This window comes from Pygocentrus nattereri, chromosome 20 (genome assembly GCF_015220715.1).
Source record: "Pygocentrus nattereri isolate fPygNat1 chromosome 20, fPygNat1.pri, whole genome shotgun sequence".
Taxonomy (NCBI): domain Eukaryota; kingdom Metazoa; phylum Chordata; class Actinopteri; order Characiformes; family Serrasalmidae; genus Pygocentrus; species Pygocentrus nattereri.
Genome location: NC_051230.1, coordinates 11,790,177 through 11,806,533, shown reverse-complemented (window position 1 = coordinate 11,806,533; position 16,357 = coordinate 11,790,177). Strand labels below are relative to the sequence as shown.

The 16,357-nt window shown below is 39.0% G+C and overlaps 1 protein-coding gene across 2 annotated transcripts in view; it reads left to right on the top strand.

The window, feature by feature from the left end:
- Positions 1–16,357, top strand: part of pappab (pregnancy-associated plasma protein A, pappalysin 1b) — a 97,893-nt gene that overhangs the window by 42,114 nt on the left and 39,422 nt on the right. For both annotated transcript variants that reach the window (XM_017690995.2, XM_037531469.1), the window contains exons 8-10: positions 11,401–11,529; positions 11,723–11,814; positions 15,988–16,184. In XM_017690995.2, coding sequence (XP_017546484.2) covers positions 11,401–11,529; positions 11,723–11,814; positions 15,988–16,184 — 418 coding nt within the window. The remainder of the gene's footprint in view (positions 1–11,400; positions 11,530–11,722; positions 11,815–15,987; positions 16,185–16,357) is intronic.

Sequence of the window (16,357 nt, the reverse complement as noted above, 5' to 3'; positions counted from 1 at the left end):
GTGGGTGAGCACTTGAAGAGTCTAGGCTCTTCCTCTGAATGCCGGAAGGAGCCTGATTGATGTTTTCACGGTTGCGACCACCATGGTGTGGAGGTGAAGGGAGAAGGTTGGGAGGCTGGAGGTGATAGGCAGCCCTGGTGTGTAAACAGCACTTAGTCAAGAAATATAGATCTTGTAGCCTGACCTCAGTAAGGTGGAATAAATCTATCCACCATGCTTGAAGCAAAGCCTCATGTTTTGTCGTTCCTTCTGTTGTTCAGGGGTAATCCATAAATGCACAGAGAGAGAAAGAGAAACTCTACAACTCTATGTGAAGAGGAGGCCCACTAGAGGACTTTTTCTTGGCTCACTCACTACAAACAGAGGGATCGCACTTGAGCTGTCTCCTTTCTCCCTGTGGGTGTCATGCATTGAGCCAAGCAGGGATGTAGTTGACTCTTTTGAATGTTTTGCATATTGCTTACTCTTCAGAACTCAAAATGAATCTAGTGTCCTTACTGAAATCTGACCAAATGTAGTTATGTTATGGTATATACATTGGAGAACAGAGACAGATTAACTGTCCCTTGCTCTAGAATCCTGATTCTACATATGGGATTACAGTTGAAGGACCACACACTGAAGTAAGGAACAGGGGAGGGCTCAGAGTAACCCTCAGTCCTGTGCCTTTGAAAAATAACAGCAGCCCCTTCATTCTCTTGCCAAGAATGTCAATTCAGCGAGGCCTTAGGAAAAAAGTTTCCTTCTTGTCTTATTGTCTGTTGTCATTTGTTTATCTTTGCTTTGTGACAAAACGAAAAGACATTTGATGTACAGGACTGTGCAAAAGTCAGAGATCACAGTTTGTTTATTTAATTTCTAGTCAAAATGTCTATTAAGAATGTTAACCAGAAAACACGTTTAATAGAACATTGCACAGAACACTCAACAACTAAATAGCATGCCTTTATTACACATTTGATTCTTTTCAGGAGACTTGGGCCCACTCCTATGTGGCCCTTAGCCATCTGTTTTGCGCATTCACGTCCTAATTTCTGTTGCGATAGAGGGGTAGGGCGTAGTGTTAGGGCAAAATGGCCCTCCAAACTGGGGTCTGACACACTCCAAATGGAGTGTTGTGAGAGGAAAATAAAAGAAACAAAGAAAAACCGGCAAGATGGCTGCGCGAGCGACCAAAGAAACCCACAAATTAAGTATTTTCTCCTTTGAAAAATCACGATAACCACTGTATTATCTTAGTTTAATGTCGTTTCAATGTATTATGGTCATTTACTTCGTAACAAGCATAAAAAATCGCTAAACGTATGCTAATCTCTCGGTAGCTAGCTAGCCCCGTTCCACCTTAAATAGTCCTGCAGTATTGACGCGTGAAGCGCCAGAATGTAACATTAACTGCTGCAGCATTTAAAGTGGAACGGGAAAATTCGAACAAGGACAATAGACTTCAACTTCGTATTAGCGGTGGGCGATAAGAAATAATTGTCTTATATCCCTTCTTTGAAAGCATATGTTACCCTATATGTAACTAAAGCCCAGCGGCAGGTTGCTAAACCTTTCCCTTCTCTGCTATCACTGAAGTCGCCTACAGAGCACCGCTAGGAGCTGTTAATGAAGCTGTTAATGATTTTTATTTTTATTTTTTTTTAGGGTTGTCCCATTTCGTAGGGCAAAATTTCAACTACTACCCTTTGTAACTCCGTTCCAAGGGGTCAGGGTGACACTCCAAAACAAAGGGTGGGGGTAAAAATAAGAAATGGGGTTTATACAAATCTGTAGAGACTGAAGTTGCACTTTCTGTTTCTGAAAGGCTGCCTAAACACTTTCAGTGATGTTGCAGTCTGGACTCTGGGCTGGTCAGAGTTATTCTGATAACAGCAGCATCCTCTTTGATTTGGACATGTCCATTTTATAGCTCCATGACAGCTACACATCCATTCAGATCCACAGTGTCTTCTCACAGTGGAAGGAAGGACAGAAAGATCTGAGCAAAAGTGGTGCTTGATATTCCCCTCTCTGTTTACATGATTTTGACAGTTGTTAGTTGTTAGTCTCTTGATTTTATTTAAATCTTTTAATAGTTTTTTGAACTTCAGTCAGGAGGAAGCTACTGTTGTGTTTAATTATTTTCCTTCAAATTTTTCCTTCTTTCCTTATTTTCAGAAATATCTCCAGAAAAAAAAAAAGTAACCTGTACTTAATGGAAATTTTAATTAAAAAATAAATAAACAAAGGGTGCTCTCTGCCTTTTGTTCAGCATCTTTAGCTTGCAAGTGTAAAAATACCTTTCAGTGAAATTGCTGGAGTTGTGTTTGAATCAGCAATTGTATTAGACCCCCACAACGCAGTCTGGACATTCCATGTTGTCGTCTTTCTTCACTGAAGTGAAACATTTATAGAGTATACAGAATGAAGAACCAAGTTCAAAGCTTTTTTTCCTCCCCCCTCTATTTCTTTAAGCTCTTAAAATTATAGCCCTATAGAGCATCTATTCTTTGGTTCTGGCAGATGTGTCTCTTTTTAACAATACAGAAATGAAGAGTTTAGTCATTTAGGAGGCGGGCATTGTCTTCATTGTCTTTTGTGTACAAATGCGGGTCGGGCATGTGTTTTTCCTTTTTTCTGACACTCTGAATAATGGGCCCTCCCAGAGCACTGGGCTACACCTCTGCCGGCATGCTGCCAAAACTGCACATTAGCTTTCACTAAATATCTCCCCTGTGTGTGTAAACAAGGCTTGACATGAACCTGGTGAACCTCTCTGTCCTCATACAAGCCAAAGTAATGTCACTTCCAGTTTCCACTAGGTTCACTAGCACACTGTCTCGGAAATATGTCATGAAACATTATAGGCTTCCCCAGTGACTTACAGCATCATGCAAAATCAATTACAACACAGGGAAGTCCTTTGGTACTTTGGCACAATACAATGAAGATTTTTAGTGTGACTGCTGGAACATGCCTCTTATTTTGCCATAAATGTCCTTTTAGGTGGAGCTCACATCACTGTAATTGGTGTGGAAATTACAACAGTGAATTAGTGAATGAATATTTTCATTAAGTTCCACTGAATAGCAAAAAATGGTGCCAGACATTTCTTTGAGATTTAGCAGTAATATATTTGAACGAGCTGCGCTCTCAAGCATGCTTGGGTGCATGGTTCTTAGAAGAATTTAATTATATAACCTTTACATTATGTAGAAGGTTCTTTTGTCATGGAAAAGATATTCTTTAAACAAGGTTCTTCAAACTCATTTACATCATTTTAAAAAACACCACTGACAGCACGTTTGATTACACATAAAGTAGAGTAAGATCAGTGCTTGATTCCTGTACAATATGCCTAATCTAGTAATCTCTTCTAAGGTAGCAGACTAAAAATAATTATGAGTAGGCTTTATGTATTTTGGAGTTGTCCCAATATGCCCAGTATTTACTATTTACCCAAAAGGTAAAACAGAAATTGGGAGGAGGCTATTAAATCAAATAGCATACTTAAAGATTTGGCATAACTGTTCATTCTTAAAGTAAATAAACTGTATCAAAAGCAAACGCTGTTCAACACTTTATCATTTTTTACTTATATTCCCTCTTCACTTCACTGGGTCTATTTACTCACAAGCCATGAGTAAAATCTTTGACCACAAAGACTTTTGTAAGTGAGGTTTCATGAACAATGGCTAACTTTTACAAGAATTTTTTCTTGTACTGTCACTGTCAGAACAAAATTTTGGCAATTTTTTTTCTTTCTTTCTTTTAGCATAATATGAAGTTAAAAGCTTTATTTGAAAGCTGTCTCAAAATTTGATGATGAATGAAAGACCAATAAAAATGATCAAAATTACTTAAATGAATCAAATAAATAAATAAATAAAATCTAATTGAAAGTTAAGAAAGTTTTTTCCTTCTCCTAAAATTGACATTCTTATATATATGAGTTTTTGTTTCGACAATGATGATACATTTTAAGTAAAAAAAATCAAAGGTCACCCTTTTTTGATCTGTTGTTTTGGAAAGCATTTTATACACTGACTCACAAAAAGCTCGGGTTTGCAAACCCTATGTTAAGAAGAAGGGTCTTCTTTGAGGAAAAATTGCCATACTTGTTTAATCTGTCATGGAACTCTACTTATCAAAACGAACATGTACAGGAATGTATGGTAAAACCAATGTGTACATTAAGAATGTATGAGCACAAACAAATGGTGAGGAGGATCATTAACTGTATTCACAACGTACTGCAAAGAAGTGAAGTAAGATCATATTTCTCATTTCTGCTATAATTCAAGCCTCCTGGGATTGAAAGACTGATCATAGAACAACACTCTCTTCTTCTTTAGTACTAACCAGTCTCCTGTTGAGAGAAAAAAAAAGTTTTCCAGGGGAATGACGTAAATTGTTAATCGTACGATGAAGCGATCTGAGCTAAGGTCCAAGATGCAGGAAGCTCATTAATTAAAAACCAGCTCAAATTCACAGAGCCAGCTTGTGGGAGTCTTTTTGGTAATACCCAGCTTCTTTCTGCCATGTTTCTTTTCATTGGCTGGGATATATCATTGCTTCAGGGCAGGTTTAAGGGCTTGCACTACAGCACTGATCTCAGAGTGAACATGAAGCTTGACTGGTTGAAGGTGAGGCCGTTGTTTATCCCACGTCTGTCAGACAGACGAGCTTCCCCTGTGCTCTGGAAATGAAGTTAAGTGAAACAAGCACTGCAAGACAAAACAAGCACAGCAAGAGTAAACCATGCTGTCATAAAGAAAGCAATTTCTTTGAATTTTACAGTGGTTGCATAACAGTTACCGCAAAAACTATGCTTTACCTCAGCAAGGGCAAGGATGAAAACGAGAAGGAAAACATTTTTGATTGATTATAAGTGGCTCCTCTACGCTGGAATGGCTGCCTCAGCTCTGGACAAGCCTTCATCCTTTTTCAGTATTGTGGGTAGTGCTACTACTGACCAGCCATTAGTCTCTTCTGAGGCTTTGGGTCTAAACGGGTGCTTTTGTCCACTCTCTCTGTCTCTCTCGTCCTGTCTTTCTCCCTCCAAGTGGGTGGCCTGCACCAGGCCCACTCTCTTCTGCACTTTCATCATTGTGCTACCGTGTGACTACGGATCATTTTCATATTGGTCAAGAAAACAGGAGTCTGAAAGTGTTCCTATCGGAGCGGCCAGAAATTAGATGCGCATTTCATCCTCCAGGTGCAGGCCTGCTCCGACATGAGGCAAGAGGCTGTTCATTGTGGAGAGAGCAAGCAGCCCCAATCAAAGCAGAGGCTGGCTAGAATATGCAGCCTTGCTAATGAGTGCTTTTTAGTGGTTCAGTGGTGACAAGGGAATGCGCTGCGCTGTAGATTAACCCAGCTACTGTAGGCAGGCTGATTAACTGACGTAGACCACAATATTGCTATACTTCACTGTCCAATTTAGCATTCATGCTGTTCCAAGGAACAGACTGTATGATGAAAGCTCATTACAGGATACTTTGCTCAAATGCAGTACAGACTGGAGGCTGGTGTGTGTGCACAAGTGTGACAGAGCGTAAGCATGTGAAGGGGATATCTCGCCTCCTCTGCTCCATTTTTAATGGCAGGATCAGAGCTCATGCATGCATGTATGGTGTAGTTGCAAATGGCTTGTGTTAAAAATTCACTGTGAAAACAGCACAGCGGCAAAGCAGGCAGGCCCCACAAGCCGCAGCTTCAGAGTAGCTGTGATTTAGAGCATCTGGCTGCTTTCAGGAAAGGATCTGCTTGATGGAAAGAATTATCAAGTGCTAAATAGTACTATCTACGACAGGCACATCATTTAGGATTTTTGCCATTTAGTGTTTTGTATTATGCTGTATTAACTTGCAGTTATGGCTGATGATATCGAAAGCATGGTGTAATTCAATGTTGATTCATTTTCAGCTGTAGCTCACTGAAATAAGCAGAGAAAGTTTTTAAAGATTCCAAATGTTCAGAACATATGACTTTTTTTTGTAAAGTAGTATTAGGGATTAGCTTCACATGGTGAGGTGTGGTAATATAATTATTACCTGCCATTCTCCATAAGAATAGGTGATATGGGACCAATATATCATCACAGTACTCATTGCATGCTATGCATCACTCTACATAGATTTTATAGATAGAGGTTTAATAAGTTGGATTCGACATAAACAAAAATAAATAAAAATAAAAAAACAGTAGTCATAAACAACAATACAGACATCCTGTAATAAAATTACATAATCTCATCTCCCTATGTAGAAATAACCCAATCCGAAGAGCACTTCATTCAAAGCAGAGGCATGATTTGGATTTGATAAGAAGTTATTGTTTGTCTTGTTTCGCAAAAAAAAAAGAAACTTGTTATTTGACATCAAAACAAACAGATAAACTTAGCAAATGTAGACTCAAAGCTGTTGATACAGAATGTAAACCATATGTAAGTGTAATTCATTGTGTAGTTATGTAACTACATTTCAGAGATCCTAATTTACTAAATTATGTTCTATATGCAATTATGTAATTACATTTAAATACAAGAGAAAATGAAAATAATAAGTTCTAAAGGTAAAGCTTAGTAGTTGTATCAAGCTTGGCATTTGATACACTTTCTAATTATTCACTTCCTTCAAGAACATGCCCTTTGATTTGGATTGCAAACGACAACTTTCCCTCCTTTTAAGTTGGTTCAAGTTTAAGGTGGCTTCTCATCTTCCAGGCTTGGCATTATACCATAAACTTCCTCAATCCATTCCCTTTCTGAAGGTTTACTGAGGATGCCATGATAAAATACATCAGATAAAATACTTTTATGCCACCATGCGGTGTGAAAGAGCAGAGTTTCTTCAGAAAGAGCAGAGAGCTCCATTTCTGTTCTGTAAAACAGAACTCTGTCTCCAGTTCCATGAGGACAGAACTCTTATCTCTCCACCTCTCTGTCTCTCTCATTCTCTCTCTCTGCCTCGTTGCCTCTCTCCACTATGCTTTACTTCAAAGTCTGCAGAGAGTGGAGTAGACTGCAACTTGTGAACCACCTGTACAAAACCATTCTGCTCCACTCAGAGAGATAAAGAAAATGCCAGCAGGGTTTCTTATCTGTGTCTGACTAAACAGACTTTTATTAATTCTAACTGGCTACGGATTAGGCTCTATTGATCAGTGGGAGATTGTTGCCCTTGTGTGTTTTCAATACTCGGAGAAGCCTGAGGAGGCAGCCAGAGAGAATCTGCTGGCATGGTGGTGAAAAACAGACGAACTAAGAGAGATTCTTAGCAATCACACAAAGATCCGAGAACTCTATAATTTTTATAGTTGTTTTGCTACTTTGATTTATTTTTTCCTTTGATCGTTAAAACTTTGAAAGTTCTAGCAGCACATCTCTTTTTCAGGAGTGAAGAAGATTGTCTAATGAGTAACTAAATATCAGTCAATTCTGTTGAAGGCATTCTTACAAATATAGATGCCATAAATGGCTCTCTGAAACATCATAGCAGAAGGACTTTTGTTCCCCCGAAATCTTACAATTGAGTGGTTTCAGCTGAGTTCTTTCAAGAACAATACATTGAAATGTTCATTAAACCAAAAGTGGTTCTTCTGTGCACTTTAAAAATAAAGATTTGGAGGAGAACCTCTTTTGGTCCTCTAAAGAACTTTTTGATTGAGTGGTTTCAACTGAACTCTTTAAAGAACAATCCATTGAAAGGTTCTTTAAGGAACTAAAATTGGTTCTTCTATGCATTTTAAAAATAAAGATGCCAAACAATGGTCTAGAATTGGTCCTTATCACAGTGTCATTTGTTCGGAGACCCTCTACTTATGATAGTGTGTTTGGCAGTAGTTTGATTTCAGCATACTGGCGGCCTAAGTATTATAAGTTAGGGCACAAAAAAGTGAATGAACCAATTTGCCCACTTTCGGCTACTAGTAATGTACTACTTACTAATTTGATAGTTGCATACTATGGCAATTAATTGTCAGCTTAAAGTCCAGTAAGCTCTTGGAACAGGATGACTGCATTCACCCATACATGGTACAGCTGGGTGTGTGGTCTGATGATATCATGGCCTAGCTCATATTCCAGTGCAGAGGCTTGAAAATTATTGTTGCCAACTCAAACTCAAAACACAACAAGAGACTGACAACTGTGAGATTTGTCTCTTGTATTTTGCTGAGTTGTGCTTAAGACAGTTTTTTAAATAAGAGGTTCTTGTGCTTGTTAACATAAAAGAAACTCTTACATAAACCTTCTGAACACACTTTCACTTTGACATGATACTCTTTCCATTTTCTAATTTTAACTGGAAAAACATTAATGTGAAGGATCATAGTTCTTGCTGAGCATGGACTGCAGTGCATAATGCTCCAGTTACAGTAGATGATTACAGTTTCACAAACAAACAGCAGAACCGCAACTGCGTAACCTAGCTGCCTGACATTGATGGCTAAATTGATACTTACTCGATTCAACGGGCAAGATATTCTTTCCTCTTGATGTAAGTCAAGCCAACGGTCTACCTCAGGAGTCATTGCGGCTGTTAAGGATAGCGGCAGGACTCTTTTAGCTTTGCTTGTGCCTGACCACAACAAACATGTCTTAGAAAAACACTACCGCATGGCCACATTGTGGGCCCAGATCTTCCATCTTTATGCCTTCAGGGTTGGCCGAGATTTCTGCTTGTACACTTCTAAAAGAGTGTCCTCGGACTCTCTGTAGTTCTCATGCTGCTGAGGCTTGCTGACCCAAATTTGACTGTTTGGGAAGTCTGCTACCAGAGGAAGGCCAGCAAGGTTAGGGCTTCATGTTATGACTTCTCACACTGAATCTACTTGCAGCAGCTGGTTTAGTTTTTCATCACACTTTATGAGCTATCCTGAGGGTTATGGCATCAGACTAAACTCACATGAATGAAATTATTCTTCTCTGTAGATGGTGCTGTTCAGAACATTGTTATTCTACCTGTTATAGCATAAAAAGAGCATGCCGTGTCAAAGGCAAAAAGCAGTACATTTTTATGATGAAGAGATTTAAGTTTTCAATTCTACTTCATTCTTACTTTGATAAAATGTAAAAAATGGCATTTATGATATGAAATATTATGGAAAACTCAGAGATCATTCCTCATTTACTTTATTTCCAATGAAAATGGCCACTATTTTTTTAGGGGAAAATGCAGAAAACAAAATTTATAGCATCAGTATCTAAATTTTGAGGATTTGGAGACCTCTCTGGTGGACATGTGTAATTGCATGCAATGTGCAGAAGAATATTTTGTAACTTTGGTTGCATTTTGGGCTTCCCTGAGTGAATGAATCTGATGCTTGCGAGTGCATTGAAAGAGTATTCAAAGAGAACTCAGTCAAAACATGGTGAAGTTTGGTTCTTTCAAGGATGTAAGTGAATTATCTACTATTGCTATCATATCTTTTTCAGTATAATGTTGATTATGCATTTGAAGCCCAAACATCAAGCTGGAGCTTCTTCTTGTTTAACCTGCTGCATGGCCTGATGATCCAGTTCTATGCTGCAACCATCAAGTCCATCCTTACATTATCCATAGCTATCTGGTTTGGCTCTTCTGCCTCACATAACCAGCCAAATTCCAGCACATAATCAGGACAGCAGAGAGGATCATCAGATGTAGCCAAAATAACAGCTGACCTCTCTCGTCTTGGACATGTATGTATAGATATTCATACATCACTTTATTATTCCTTATCCTTTATTGTGTTTATTGTATTTTTTTTCCAAAGTTAATACTTGTCACTACCTGGTCTGTTCCATACATACATGTGTGCATTCACCAAGACAAATTCCTTGTGTGTGTGACATACTTGGTGAAATAAAATTATTCTGAATCTCATTCTGATTTAAATAGCATTATTGTTTTTACAGTTTGACAATTTACGTTATGTTAGATCAATCTCTTGTATATGCTGGCATCTCCACCACTAGATGGCCTGCATGAAGAGAAAGACCTCAGAGGCATATCTATGGACTGGACGGCTTTGGAGTGGCCGATCTGAGACCTGCCGAAAATGTTCTCATTAACCTGACCCCTGTAGGCAGCTGCAAAAAGGTGTGGGAGGAGGTCAGCTTCTTAGACGAAGTGCAGGATTTGAGGAGGGGAATTGAGGGACTAATGAGACATGGAGCTGGCAGTATTGTCCTCCTACAAAGCACCCACACCCTCCCCTGCTTCACCATTTGATCCTGCATTTTTCAGGCCTCCACCTCCACTCTCTCTTTTGGTTTCTCTGTTCTTGAAAATTCACTGAGGGGGAGAAGATCAATGGGGGAGAGGAGGAAGAGCAGGGAGGTATAGGGAGGCCGTGGTTATGGAAGAGGGTTAATGGGGGGCAGGGAAGCCCACCCAGCTGCTTCAGTGCTGCTTTGTTATGCCAAAGTGAGTTAGGCAGAGTAGCCAGGGCTTCTGCTGATCCCAGTGCAGTCTCAGAATATGACAGGGGCTTTACTTTGCAGAAATACAGCTGAGTCTGGTGCTTTGTGGACCTGAAAGCTTATATTACCGCCCAGTGTTGGGTTCTCAAAGCTTCCACCATAAGGTACACTTTGTGCTGTAAGATCATATTAGATTAAGATTAGATTAAATGACCCTTATTAGTCCCACAATGGGGAAATTTCACCTCCGCATTTAACCCATCCGTGCAGTAAAACACCACATACACGCTAGTGAGCACGCACACACTAGGGGGCAGTGAGCACACTTGCCTGGAGCGGTGGGCAGCCCTACGCGCAGCACCCGGGGGTTAGGTGTCTTGCTCAAGGACACCTCAGTTATGTACTCTCGGCTCTGGGGATCGAACCAAGGGCCGGTTCCCTAACCTCCAGCCACTAGGTATTCTTGGTACTTTTGGATATTTTGTGTTTTGTGAGCCCTTCTTTGAGTTTCCTTATGTTTTCTGCTGGACTTTCTTTGGTAACAGTCCATTCTTTATGTTTTAACATTCAACATACAACAACATTATATTGTATGAACATTTTATGATTAATAGAGCATATGATTAATAGAAATGTATGTCTTTGATTAAATTCCGTTACTGATACTGTTTCAGGGGTGCATAACATGGTCGTCAAAGGCTTCCAAGCTGTGCTGGACACTGGCCTGCTAGGGCTGAAATTGTACATTTCTGCTCTTTGTTAAATCAGACCGTTAAAGGGCCATAAATGACCTCTGTCAGCATCATCGGTTTGACAGAATTCTTGATTTTGTACAGTCTTTCATGTTTTTATTTGTAATTGTTCTCTTACTACAATGAATTAACACAAATACATACTACAACCGTATTCCCAATGGTTGTATATTGGTATCCCTTTAAGTGTCCCTTTAAGTGTGATCTCATGAACAGCTTGAAATGAAATAACTGTCAAACCATGAATGTGCATTGCAGAGATGTAGAGCCAGGTGAGACGTACACCTACCATGTGCTGACTGTGTCCAGGACAGCAGAAAGTGAGCCATCTCCTCCTCTCATACATCAGCTGGGCTCACCCTACTGTGGAGACGGACTCATCCAAAAGTAAGACATACTGCTCTCATGGCTGTCAAATAACACCTGTTGCAGGGAAAATATATTTTCTATTACTATAACCATCAATGCTGATGTGCAAACTATATGTTAAGCTAAATGTTTGGTAATGTAAGATGGTAATGTCTTTCTACTCTGCATATATTAATATAAAAAAGTTAAATAAACTTGATATGTATTTCAGGTATCTGGGAGAGCAGTGTGATGACAAAAACTTTGCCAATGGAGATGGTTGCTCCAATCAGTGCAAAAAGGAACCTTTGTTTAACTGTGTTGGTATGTTCTACTTACATTTTCTTCTGTGACTAGTTTGTAAACCACTAGGACTGGAACTATAAGCAATTTTGAAAAAACAAACAAACAAAAAAAATGTATGAGCTCTTGTAAATTTTTCGCACCCTTTGCAGCAAAGCAAAACCCTGAGACACAGCACAATGGTTGGTTATGTACATTTTAGCAGAATGGGCTGTTACCCAGTGTCTATGACCTTGAGTGACTAGAACAAAGTGATAGCTTCAGTGTCATTACTGCTTGATCAGTGGATTTCTTCTTTGTGTTAATCCTGCAAGTATTTAATAAAAAGTTGGAGCAAATGTTTCAATGCATTAAAAATTGCATTTATAATTTTATAAATATAAATAAATATAATTGTTTTTCCTGGACAGTGTGGCAGTCACTCACAAAACAACTCATTGCTGTGTTTATCAATAAAGTAAAATCAGAACTCTTGTGCTTGCAAAATTGAAAGAAAAAATATGTTTTGTTTATTGTTATTGATTATTATCACTAAAACAATAGGTGGCCCCAGCCCTAAAACCCACAGTTTTGTTAATCCTAAGTAGGTGCTCATTTTATTATTTTGTCATTTTGGTTGATATGCAGTATTTCATCAGTGGTCTTTTAATCTTTCAGTGGTATTTCATGGTCTTCTCAAACATGGTTTTAGTTTTCTCCCAGCTGACAACACAATGACTTCAAAAACATCTCTGCACCAGAAAGTATCAAAGTCCTATTGTGCTTTTCAACACATATTTAGTCAGACTGGGTTTTATTGTAGGATTGTGATGCTAATAACGCAACTTAATTGCTGAATGTTAGTGATTGGGCCCTCTAACTGACATAACGTGAAATCTGTTCACAAAGACCTCTCAGTCCAGAGTACTAGCTACTGTCACTCCACAAAGACTTCTGTCTAATCCCATTGCAGTATGCTTTATGCTAGTGAATTAATAGAAATTCTAAGGAATTCTTAGACATAGGGTGAGTAGACTTTTTGTGAGTCTTTTTTCTACTAGCTTTGTTAGAGTTTCATTCATCTTTTTAGCCTGGAACATGTGAATGGGACACAGTGGTGGAAGTGGAGTGAAAGTAGAGTGCAGGCAGAAGGAGGGTGGTTAAAGAATCCTTTGAAGTTCTCCCTTGAATGTAGCTAACTGAAGGCATGACCCTAGACACCTGTAGAAGTGTGCACTCTGAAGTTGCTTGGATGTCACAGCTTAATTAGCAGCTCATCTCAGTGAAGAGACCATCAAGCTGCTTGTTTTTAAGACGTTCAATGAGTTTGTCCTTCACAGGCAGTGAAATTCAATGAACTCTACGTTCTTTCCTCAAGAAAATCCTGTGTCAGCATTTTACTAGTGCTTCACATTCCTATGCTAGTTAACTGTGGATATTTTTTTTTGTGATGCATCAGAACAGATGGAGCTCGCATTTTAGCTAGTCTTGCACAAGGAAATTCACACCTCAGTAAGGTCGCCCTGTGCGTAAAATGGACCTGGGTAGGCCTTTCCCTAATGATCCTCACCTCTCTTCCACACATGACCCCATGTCTATCCTGTTCTTCTGACAGAAGTGCTGAAGCATGGTCTGACTGATGGCTCTCTGTCTCTGGGGAACAGTTAGTAGAAGATGCCTGCCACTTCAACAGGATCCAGGCCATTGTGTCCCCCCGTTTTTATCCATTTTCTTCCATATCCTGCTACTTCAGCAGCTTTCTAAGGAAAGGTCATATATCTTTGATTAAAAGTGCATTGAATAATTTAGAGATGGTCCTTAACAGATGATGGTAGCTATACTAGTATTACAAGATTCTGCTGTAACCAAAGAACTGTCCAAAAACACTTTATGACATGACTTCATGTTTCCGCGCTTTATCCGCTGCTTTCCAAGTGGTAAAATTTCTGACTTGAAGAAAATGCCTCAGCTTTATCACATCATGGTGTTTTTGTCTGACTCACAGGCATATTGAAACAGCACCAACACAAACTTTGCAGGGAACACAAGTATTTTGGAGCCCAACCTCGAGTGCTTGAAATTGTATTTTCCAGCTCTGTTTTTCAATGCGTCACCCGCCAAGCATGTGGAAACGTGACATTAATGAAATGAGTGTTTTTTAGCATGGAAATGGCAATGAGGTGCTATTTGAATTCCAGTGTCCTGCACACATTGTGGCTTCCTTTGGATGATTTATGCCAGCCCGCTATGGGCTTGAAGATACTGCTTATTTTCCCTGCCATCCTTCTCACTTACATAGTGCACAGCTCTGCCAGGGAAGGGGTGCACACACTGATAAATGGATATCCTGCAAACGTGTTTCCTGTTTGGTTCAGTGGCACCCTCTTGACCAGCACTTGGTAAACCCAGAGCAGGTGACAAGTTTTCACTGGCTCTCCAAATGCCTCCCTGCAGCCCTAAGAGCTGACCGGGTGTCAGTTGCACATGTCTGCAGATTCCTAACACTTCAGGGACAAGGTTCAGGAATACACTGGAACAGGGGCATATCACTGTTCCAAACTAGACTCCCCCATTCCACCTGACATTCCAAAATTCCAGTGAACGTTTATTGCAAGGCTGACTTTTGACAGCATGTATTTGGGCAGGAATTCTGTCACCTGACTTGTGTGATTTCTGATTCATTTACTGTAAGTGGTTCTGTTGTACTGCCTATCAAAATACAGGGATACCATTAGGGTTGTATAATGGTACTGGAATCACATTGGTATTAACAGATAATTACTTTAAAAATAATTATTATCAGACTGGTGTTTATATTTGACTGATATTAAAAAGCAATATTTGATGACAAATGTATTGTTCTAAAGCATTTCATTCCATTTAATGCATTTGGAATTCAATAGAAATAAATATTACCTTTCTCCATAATGCTAATTGAGGTGACTTTAGTCACAATTTTTACATGTTATGAATGTTTATGTATTTAAATTGGCACCAGTAGACATGTACATGAAAAATATCTGACGTTAGCATCAGCCTGTATTTACCATATTGGTGCATCCTTACCAAAAATAACTGGTAGGACATAAAGAACATTAATTACAGGAGTCGTATTACTTTATTCAGTTATTACATTTATGCTTATGGCATTTAGCAGATGGTCCAAAGTGACTTACAGAACTGCTTTGTTGTCCGCTTTGAAAATTTGAGTTAGAAATTGAAAAATGGTCACACATACAGGATAGAATTTAAAATATTTCTCTGGACTGATTGTTTGGACAAATAAATTACAAAAGCATTCAGGAAAGTACAGATTGGTGCAGCCAAAAGGATACTTTTTTTTTGAAAAATATATGATTGTGTGCAATATGCTATATTTAACACATTCCAAATATAGAAATTTTTCTGGATTTAAAAAAAATTCAGAAATAAACAGGTAAAGGTTAATATCTTACTATATTAGCATCTACACAGTGAGAATGGCGCAGTATGGAAAGTTTATCTGGACTAACAAACATTTAAGGCTTTCCTAGGAATTGCTGCTTGATGAACAAACTTGTTGAAGCATGATTTAAGCTTAATTTTGAAAAGGTGATTAGTTTATTACACTATATTGTTTTATGTTTCATTTATCTGGGATCTAATGACTGCTAATATTGCCACTACTTGGTGCTATCATGTCAGGTTATATTCAGCACTTTGGTTGATGATATACTAGTTTGGGACAGTTTAGACAAAATGTTGAATGTGACTTTCGGACTCAAAACTTGATAATCTAGTTTAGGTCAGGTCAGGTTTGGACAAAACTTTTTTGGGCTCAAGATACAAATTCAAAACTTGATACTACATTTTGGATCAGGTCGGACTTGGACAAAATCTTCTTTGGCAGCATTCAGGTTTGAATACAAATTTCCAGCCTGATTAAAGTTATACTACAGGTCACTGGGTTTTAAAGGAGTTTAACCCCTTAAAATGCCTGGGTTCAAAGTATTAGTACATATTTCTATAGCCTAAGAATAACTCAGCCAGTTTGGTTTGTAGTCTATATAGTTACTGAATAATATGCGTTATGGATAATATGGATTATAAGCGGTTGAATAAAATTGACCAAACTATCATTTATACCCCACAGGTTGTTCTGTATCACACTAATACACATTGGCTTGACAGTGCTGTCTTCCTGGTGTATTTACTGTGTCTCTCACTCTCGTACAGATGAACCCAGCCTGTGCTATTTCTATGATGGTGATGGTGTGTGTGAGGACTTTGAGCGGGAGACAAGTGTGAGGGACTGTGGACTCTACACTCCCAGTGGTTTCCTGGACCAGTGGGCCACAGGGGTGGAGGTTTCCACTGAGGATAGGGTGCATTGTCCTGCTGAGGTGGCTGCTGGGTATCCTGCTGTGACAAAGGTGGGAAGATTATGCAAACACATACAAATATACAAAACTTTTGTTTGCAACTGTTTCCAGCTCTGAGGGCATCTTTGGGCTCTTGAAATCTCTTAATTTGCCTAAAATTGACAAATTAAAGGCCTTACTAAACATTAGAATGTCTTGTCAAATGGTCTTGAAATTTGGGACAC